General features: G+C 41.0%; 1 protein-coding gene across 1 annotated transcript; it reads left to right on the forward strand.

The window, feature by feature from the left end:
• Positions 1-1,382: 1,382 nt before the first annotated feature.
• Positions 1,383-7,904, forward strand: nicn1 (nicolin 1). Its single transcript, XM_070903404.1, has 6 exons — positions 1,383-1,529; positions 2,940-3,119; positions 5,297-5,410; positions 5,850-5,918; positions 6,270-6,374; positions 7,863-7,904. Exons 1-6 carry the CDS (start codon positions 1,383-1,385, stop codon positions 7,902-7,904), a joined length of 657 nt encoding a protein of 218 aa, XP_070759505.1.
• Positions 7,905-9,755: the final 1,851 nt, after the last annotated feature.

The raw sequence follows: 9,755 nt of genomic DNA on the forward strand, positions 1-9,755 counted from the left end.
GTCAATGTCTGTGACTGTTTATCAAGACTGGGTCAGGGGGTAACACCAGGGGGCAACACAGAGTGCTGCTGGCCCTTTAAGACTCTCACTGTCGCCTTGGTTACACTCAGGAAGTAACAGAGTCTCTTTAGCATGTCAGCATCTGCGGCTTAAAGCGTTTCACTCTTACCTACTTCTCTTTTCGTCGTTGACTTTTACAAACTGTGTCTCCTCTCTGACAAGGAAGGTAAGTACTGAACCAGTTCAGCGCCACTTTAAGGATTTCTTTGACCCTTATTGCACCAATAATGCCGACTCATCTGTTAGCTGTTGTGCTAGTGCCAGTTTCTGCACTGTTAGCTTCCGTGCTAACGTTATGTTACTTCGTCTGGTCACGAGTGTGAGTTAGTTTGTCTTGTGTAGTTGATCTGCAGCATCACAGCATGAATATTTAACACAATGAGCCGCCAGTTGAACTTCATGTGTGCTGCTGTCTGTTCAACGCCCCTGAAATGTCGCTGTCCATGGTGCTAGCAGAGAGCAGCCCTGCAGGCTAACAGGAGAGCATCCAAATGTTAGACTGGTATAATGTCAGGTTTATCACACTGACAACAGTTTATAGTCAGAAAGGTTTGTGTTCCAACACTAAGAGACATTAGTAGACTACAGTGAGCATATAAGGTTAGAAACACATTTCTAATGTCATATCTTCCCATTTAATATGCGTGGTTGTCATTTCAAACTACACCTCTTATCTACTGTAGTCCTGTTACATCAAAGGCATATGAATTATTGAACATAACTGAATGTATCATGACAGCATCAACAACTGAAAATACTTAATCAATTAATATCATTGATCATTTGAATGATAGCTTGTGACTGATATGGTGTTTCCACACGAAAGTTTCAGTTACCACAAAATTATATACATCTTCTCCCTCATTGACAAATCCAGAATCTTTGAATATGCACATGTTCATCTCTAAAGTATAAATGCTGGACACAAGATGTCTCCTGCTTCACTGACCAGGTCCGTTCTCGGTGTATGTGACCTGGAGACTTGGAGTTGGTAAGTTGCATACTGGACCGGGATTGGCTCCAAAGTAGTTTTGTTGTCACAAATCCTTCCATGGTCTAAAAGGCAAGCTCGAGCACGAGAACACCCAAACACACGATTACATGGGTATACAGAAAGTAGTATGCAGGAACAATATGCAAGTGCATGGACAAGTAGCTCAGGGTGCATCTATGGGAATCTGTAAGCTGTCCTTTTATAACATCTAATTTGGACATATGTCTGCTTTTACAGCAAATGTTTGCTCTGACTGCACATATTTTGACTCTTTGAAATAAAGTGTGTAATTTAAATCAAGTGTGTAACTCTCATTCGTCTCCAGAAGATGAGTGAGAGCACTGATGACATCAAGCCTGTGAACTGCACAGTCAAACCTCCGATCTACCTGCAGATTGGAGACGTCAAAACTGACACCGCTCACTCTGGTGTCTGTGTTGTAGACGTCACCCTCCCCTTTGGAAAGCCTGTCAATGTAAGCTACCACTTACCTCAGAAAGCTGTTGACTGAATGCACAGTACCAGCGGTATCCATGCCAACCACCATACATTCAGTCTTTATTGTGTTCTACTGTTCTGCCTGTAACCTGTAGTATGAAAAACTGTTGACTTTGGCAAACAGAGTTAACATTGTTAACATTTTCCAAAGGACTCATTATTATGATATTAGGCTGTACTTCAAACATGTATTCATTTAATCTGCTGTATGTGGATTAACACTGATTCAGAGGTCTTCAAATTAATGGCCAGAGATGAGCAAGTAACTCATGTAACATATGACAGAAATAGTAAAATAATCAAGGCTGGTTCTCATTACAAAAATATCCAAACAAAAACACATACAGGCACATATAACATTGTTGACCATGTATTTAAATCTTTTGAACTGTATCTTATGAACTAATACCATGCTGGTATTACAACAAAGTTCTGATAGAATTGTGAGCGTATCTTTATCTACCAGGATCATTCTGGACAAGTAGCTGTAAATGAATTATGGAGTTGTGTCTACTACTATGAGAGTAGTCTCTTCTCTTAAAGTCCGTAAAAAAACAAAATGTTAAAGTTGTTGTTGGTTTGTGTGCTGACCCTACATTTACCCTGGAACCTATAACTAGTGTATTGCTAAGTAAACTGTAGGAGAATGCACAGAACATCACTAAAGAAATATGTGTAATCTCTTCAGAGTTTGGTTTTCTTCCCCCAACATGCACTTCAAATAAATTCTCAAAGTACCATTTTCCCTCAACCTTAATTTTATTCAACATCCATGTTTCCGGTGCCTCCCAGCGGCACTGTCTAATAAAGCAGAAAAAACACACACATACAAAACATTTGTTTAAATATAAAGCTGTATTTCTGTCTTGAGAGAGACTTCAAACATTTTGGGCATTGACCTACTTTTTAGCATTTAGTCCTAATTAAAAATCATTTTTAATGCAGAGCGACTCCTAATTAGCTCAAAGCTTCAAGCTTCAAAGGCTTCTGCCTGGAGCAAGTTTATGCATGAAGGAATTATCTCCTCCAAGTGTTTTGATGGTACTGTCTTTAGGTTTAAAAGTTAATACTGTGATTTGGCAGACTCAGTGTTTCTTGAACAATAGGTTGGGACCCTCTTTGGACTGGAGGCATTTTTCTTCTCGGCACCAATATGGTTTAATGAGTCTGATTTATTGTGCTAAAATATATTTTTAAGTTTCATTTCACCCAGCAGGTCACCAGAGAACTTCAGGTTATTTGTATTGACAACCCTGTAATATAACCTAATTTTGAATTGGGTCCAATGCTAAAAAGCTCAAGGAGATCATGTGTAGTAAATCAGATCCTAATATCATCAGATAATAGCAACAGTTTTTATAATCCATGGTCACCGTCTGTCTTTCAGATTGAGGAAGTCACCTTTAAGAACTACTACACAGCCTACGTGACTGTGCGTTTGTTGCGGAGGAGCCCCGGGCAGGAGGCCCCCGCTAAGTGGTGCACTGCTCTGAGAGACCTGCCTCTGATGGACAACCCCCACACTGAGGGAGGCTCCCAAGACTACTGCTCCATTCACAGGACACAGGTGGGCTGGAGCATGTGTGTGTATGTATAAGACACACCACCATGAGAATGGAGGGGGAGTCTTGTGTTTTCCTAGTTCATGTTAGAGTAGTGGGCTCTTGACTGTCAGGGTGATAGTGTGAGTGGGCATTCAGACAGAAAACAGCACTGTGTTAAAACAATGCAAGGGGCTGCATTGGTGGTTGTTTCAGGCACCAGTATGACATGAAGGCTTATCAGATGCCAGCACTCTGCACAGGAGTTTAAAAGTCTGTTAGATGGGATTTTACAACTCTGGAAAGTCATCACGGTGGCAATGATATCATCATTCCTTGAATAAAGACACTGCATTTTTCACACAGGCCTGAAGTCGGTTTTAGTGCAGCCTTAATTTGAAAAGGCAGGTGAAGAAAATGGCAGAAGAAAAGTGCATTCATGACAACTTCATGTAGTTTGTTTGTTTTCACATTCATCTGCTGAAACGTTTCTGTGTGAGGCTGATACCTGGACTTATCTTTGAATAATAAAAGAAAGACATTCTCCCATTCTCACACACATGCACAGATGGCAGCAAGCTGTCACTGGCCTAACCACCGGGAGCGATCGGGGTTCAGTATCAGTAAGGAAACGTGGGCAGGAGAAGCCGGGGATGGAAACCAAGAACGCTGCGATCAGTGAACGATCTTCTAATCTTAGTCAGCCCTGTCTGAAGGGCAGACTGCACCTACATGGGACATGTAAAAATGTGATATACTAGTGAACAGGTGTCCCTTGGCAGTGCTCAGATGTTGTTTATTCCTCTCAAGTGTGTGAAAATGATTCAACCTGCAAACATGCGAACAGCAACAAAATCTGAAGAAATCTTTGCTGTTGGGAGTTTTAGAGGTCACAGCCAAAAACGTGTCCATGCAGGAACAATGCTGGCAACCTCTGAACAATCTGAAATAAACCTTCTGTTTTAATCCTAGTGAACATGAAATGGCAGCCCACTATTCTGCACGACTGCAGCTGAACTTCACATCAGATCTGTAAACCATCAGATCCCATCAGGCATAAAACCGACAGCCTGCCAGAGCTTAGTCCCGTTTATTTGACCTCTCAGGTGGCGTTGGAGGCTAGCCAACCAACTCTGCAAGAAAGGCTCAATAAGCATTGTAATGTTGATGTAATGGTGGCATGTGGAGACGATACAGAGTTATATTTCATTTGATCTATTTATTCCTTGTTTATTCTCTATACAAATCGAGCCAGATGGTGAATGGTGATTTCATTGTTTACTTCAGATGGTGCTCCAAGTCTGACATGGTTTAAAGGGTAGCCGTGATGGTGTAAATGATGTTTTTGGGTTATAGTTTGCCATCTTTAGCCTTAAGGGATGTCCAGAGTATTCTATTACTGCAGTAATTCTCTGTATGGGGACTTGAACCCTTTCAGGAACTGTCATAAAATTATTTAATCTTTTATAATTATATATTTCTCCCATATTTTTCCCTGTTAAACGTGAGAATACAATAGAACACGTCAGAAAAGATGCTTTCAGACGGCAAGCAGTTACTGCTGCATCTGAGGTGGCCGGTCGCCACGGCGGGGGAGTTGCACCCTGCTGCCGCCCAATCAAAATACAGAACACTGCTGGGCTGCAGCAGGATGCAACTCCCCCACCGCGGCTACCGGCTACCTGTGATCCTACCAACAGTCTGCACCATACAATACACACTGCTGCTATCCACCTAATCTAACCTCTTCACTTAACCAAATACAGCAGGAGGTAGCTGAAAATATAGAACAATTTTAGCAAAATGACATGTTTGATATTGCACGTTGATAACTAATAGCATGAACATTGTTTATTGGCCCCCACTCGGGTAATTAAACTTTGAAGCTGATGCTGCTTCAAGATGTTTCTCTTCATTGATCTGAGTAGGTAATTTAGAGAAGGCACACGATGAGTCACAGCAGCAGGTTACTATCATCACCTCAGATGGCAGCGTCAAACAGCCATGGACCTTCACGAGAGCAGCAGTCAGCAGCTCTGCTGGTGACCATTTCAACTCCTTAAAGGAGGTTTCTGTTTAACAATCAAGTTTGATTTATTTCAAATGACCACTGTTGTTTTTCTGTCTTGCATATCCATCAAATACTGAAAAAGCACTTTTTGTCTGGCATTACTTATTTTATTCTTTATTGTTGATTGTATAGATGCAGGTGGAGCCGGATCATGTGGTGTCTGTGAGACTGATCCTGAGACAGCCGTCCTCTGCATGGCTAACCTTCAGTCTTGAAGATATCAAAATATTCCCTCATATGGAGCCGGTTAGTTTTATTTATTTTTAGACAGACAGACAGCAAATGTATTGAGAACTTTGACAATCAAAGGAAACTAACATTAATCACAAAGCCAACAAGATAGCAAAGGTAGAATAATGTACTTCATAAGGTCTAAATGCCGCTGAGAGTGGAGGTAGTTATTCTGTTTGATTTCTAACGTAATTATGCTCCTGGCTTATATTTTTATTTGTCCAGGAATCACAAGGTCAGTCAGTCGTTGATTTTTTTAACTTGTGGGATGAAACATTGTTGTTATTGATACTACCACCAGATGGTGCCAAAGGGAGGACTTTTCAAATCCCACTCACAGTGGATTCAACAAACACAAATTTAAAATCAAGCTAATTAAATTATTCCAACATGGTGAACGCAACATTAGACTTAACTGCACAACTGAAGTGCCATTTGCTGTTCCTCCTTCCAGGACCCAGAGAAGGAGGTTTCTGATTGGCTGTCCGACCTGACGCTGGTTGACCAACACCCTGACCTGGAGGTAAACATTTGGTTTTGTTTGTGTGAACAGGGTCAGAGCTGCCGTTAAGGACACTGAGGTCATGTACTGCACATTTTACAGGTTGACTTTTATAAATAAAAGATGTATTATTTCCCCACCAGAAATGTATTCCTGCAAGTGTCTCCAAAGAGACCTTCATGTTGGGAAATAAACTTTACAGACAATAATACTGAACAGTTAAAAAATCCACATATTCAAAACAAATATGAGACTTTAACTTTCTGTTGGGGCCGGAGGGACTTGGACTCATGACTTCTGCACTTCTAAAAGTGTGTAAGCAAAGGAATGAATGGCCCGCAGTGCACATCTGTTCTCCTGTGTGTCCCTTAGGGCCTCCCAGACCCCCAGACTGTATCGTCCAGTATCCAGCAGATGTGGGCTCTGACTGAGGTGATGCAGACCAACCAGACTACAGCCTCCATCGGACGTTTTGATGTGAGTGTGAAACACACAGATCACCACTGCTTCCAGCTGATACTAAACCTACTCTCAGTTGACTCAGAGGTAGCCTGTTGTTTATCAATAGAAGTTAAAGGTCATTTCTTCAAGTGCAAGATAAATTGGGGTGGTGTATGTGAGGTGGTACGTGTCGTGCTTGGTTGGGCTAAGTGTGTATGTATGTGTAAATGCATCCATGTGTGGGGGAATATTAATATATAACAGCAAAATAAAAGTCATAATGGGAGGTGGAGGCGATCTGGTTCTTGTGGGGTTGCAGTTTGTGAAACAAGCACCAACACCCAACAGGCAGGGGGAGCACCAAAGGCTAGGCCCAAGGCATGGCCGCAGAGGCGGGACGGGAATATAAAGAATATTTATAATATTATCACATGTTTTAGATATTGAGCGATGTCCATCTCGTGTTTCATGGCTGTTGAGTGCTCCAAGCCGCCCAGCCTTCAAGCAATGAAGGGAGGTATAAACATGAAAGCCTGCTAATACATTTCCCCAAGAAGCAGAATGGTCAGTTGATTTTCCCGAATCCTACGCGGGGAAAACTAACCTGAGAAGAAATGACTTCTGTATACAGTGTTCTGATGTAAGACCTGTTGCTTCAGTTGTTTATAGCAGCCTTGATAGCTGCGTCAGTTTAATCTCTGTTTTTTTAACCATACTTTTTTTGCACATTTTGACGACATTCCCAACATGTCTACTAGAAGCAGTCCTCGTCTTCTCTGCCTTTGTTGCTGCATGACCACCACCTGTACATCAGTGGAATAGTGTAAAACCACGGGCAGGAAAGTGTGTGCGTGCATGTGTGTCTTTGTGCACAAGACAATATTGGGAACCACACACAGAAAAACTGATCCGTGGTGGTGAGGTCAAACACTTTACACAGTTTACCTTTTAACAATGCAGCAAATGTTATATTCAACATGAATCAACACTAAGTGGCACTGAAGGTATCCCAACCATCCAGATTATATTACAAAGAATAAGATGTGAATCTGACTAAATACACTGAAATACATAATATAGTTTAGATTATCACAAAAACAGTCAATCAAATGTATCACATATCCACCAGACATATAAGTAATGTTATACCATTGTCAAAACTGTTTGAATAAAACATGTTTATAAAAAATGTAATTTTTGATTTTACATGTAGTTATTGACTACAGCTATAAAGTCCCTGTTCACCCTCAGTTCAACCAAAAATGTGTTCTCATTTATTTCGGTGTCTGTCATCTTGTCAGTCTCATGTTGGGCTGAGCTCTGATGATAGTTCGAGTTATGAGTTCGGTGTTCATGACTGAAGGTGCAACACATCTAATATAAAAGCATCATAGAGGTGCCGATCGAGGATGGCCTGTACCCGCCTGCACGGTCCTGGAGAGAGATCTAATCAGTGACTGTTCAGGGCCTTGAAAAAGAAATGAAGGGGAATAAAATCATGTTTTATGTTCTGTGTTGTTCCAGGTGGACGGATGCTACGATATCAACTTGCTCTCCCTGACGTAACATGATGGCCACTGTGTTCTTACGTGCACAGGGAACTCACTTTCTTTTCCAGGGAAAAGCATGCCAATAACAGTACAGCATTAACTGAACTAATGTTTTTATTGATGCAGTTATTTATTGAGCTAAAACTATACTTACTCAGCAATCCTGCTCAAATCCTGCATACAGTGTGGTATTGTAATACTGTAAATAGTCTTATTGTCTAGCATCAATATTTAGCATTCTGCTGTAACCTTCTGAAATCATGTATCCATGTAATTGGTTGGCTTGTGTTGAGGTCCAGGCTGCAGGAGGTTTTAAAGAGTCCCACTCTGTGAAAACACACCATAAAGCATCGATCTGTGGCTCCGACTCTCAATGTATAAATACACCTTAGGTAACAAAGAGCGCTGCGTGGTGTACATGTAATGCTGTCCACTGTGGGACACTTGGTGGCAGCAGTGGATCATGTAAGAGGTGTGTGTATATGGCTTCTGTTCTTTGCATCTTTGTGAGGACCAATTTAGGTTAAAGACCTTGAGAGGACATTTTTATAGAGAGGACATTTTGATCAGTCCTCACTACTTCGATTGGCTCTTGAGGTAAAATTTTAGATTTTTAGGTTGAGGTCTGGTTTAGGTTAATGTAAACCATGTAATTGGTAAAAAAAAAAAAATGCATAATGTCAGTGAGGATCCTCACAAGTATTGAAGTACAAATGTGTGTTTCTGTATGAGTCTGAGTGAAGACTGACAGAACGAGGCAGACATGCACTCTCTGAAAACATGAAACCTTTATGTTGTTATCTGCAGATCTTGTTGCCACACGTCAATAAAAACCAATATTCTTGTCTTTACTCTGTGTGCATGACGGAGCAGTTATCAAACAATATGAACTTGGGATTCTTTAGAGAATATGGTACATGGACTCTGTTCAGCAGCAGCTGCTGGAATACATAAAATAATGGGTGGTGCTTCGTATTTCACTTAAAGTGCAGAACAATATCGTAGATCCTCAAGAGGTTCCTTCAACAACACAGACAGAAGGAAAGAGGACACGTGTTTTTTCCTTCTTCTCACACACACACACACACACACATATATATATATATATATATATACATTTATACACTTTGCAGAGAGCAGCCTCGTCTTTGCTCATATTGTAAACCTTCAGAATTGTGAGTTGGTGGTGATTTTATTTTAGAGACATCCTGACAGCTCACAGTCACAGTACATACTGACAAGCATGTTACACATTTGATAAGACCCCACATGCTGGGCAGCAGAACATTACTTAATTAGCATTTCATATTGCACTTTGCATGTCCACCTCACTAGGTTTTACTTGGCTACCACTGCATCGCATTAAATATGCATATATGTACTGTACAAATTCTCCCACTTATGTGAAGTTATTTGTGTTATATAGTTTTTGCTCTAAGCTGCTGTGACGATACAATTTCCCACCAGGACTAATAAAGTACTCTATCGATTTATTAAGAGGATGCATTCTGTAACCAGCAGACAGACGTTGATATTTGAATCTTTACAGCAGTTTCAGATGTTACTCAGAATATTTGTAGTTGCAACATTGATCATTTCTTTCTTAATTCAGTACCTAACGGGGCTCAGCAGTCTTTGAATGTGTTCTTATTTTGCAGGGAAATATACCCTTACTCCCCTTAAAAGTCTGACTTATTGAAGCAACAGAAATGATTCTGTCCCAGGTTTCAGGCTGAATAGAACACCAGTCTGAGCCTGACAGTTAATCCCTGATTTGCACTCTGCTTGGCTTCGTTATTACATGCTTGTCTCTTTCCATTCTGTCCAGTCTGTCAGCCAGGCTGTCTCCAGGTCTGTTGAAGGTGGA

This window comes from Enoplosus armatus, chromosome 3 (genome assembly GCF_043641665.1).
Source record: "Enoplosus armatus isolate fEnoArm2 chromosome 3, fEnoArm2.hap1, whole genome shotgun sequence".
NCBI classification, from domain to species: domain Eukaryota; kingdom Metazoa; phylum Chordata; class Actinopteri; order Centrarchiformes; family Enoplosidae; genus Enoplosus; species Enoplosus armatus.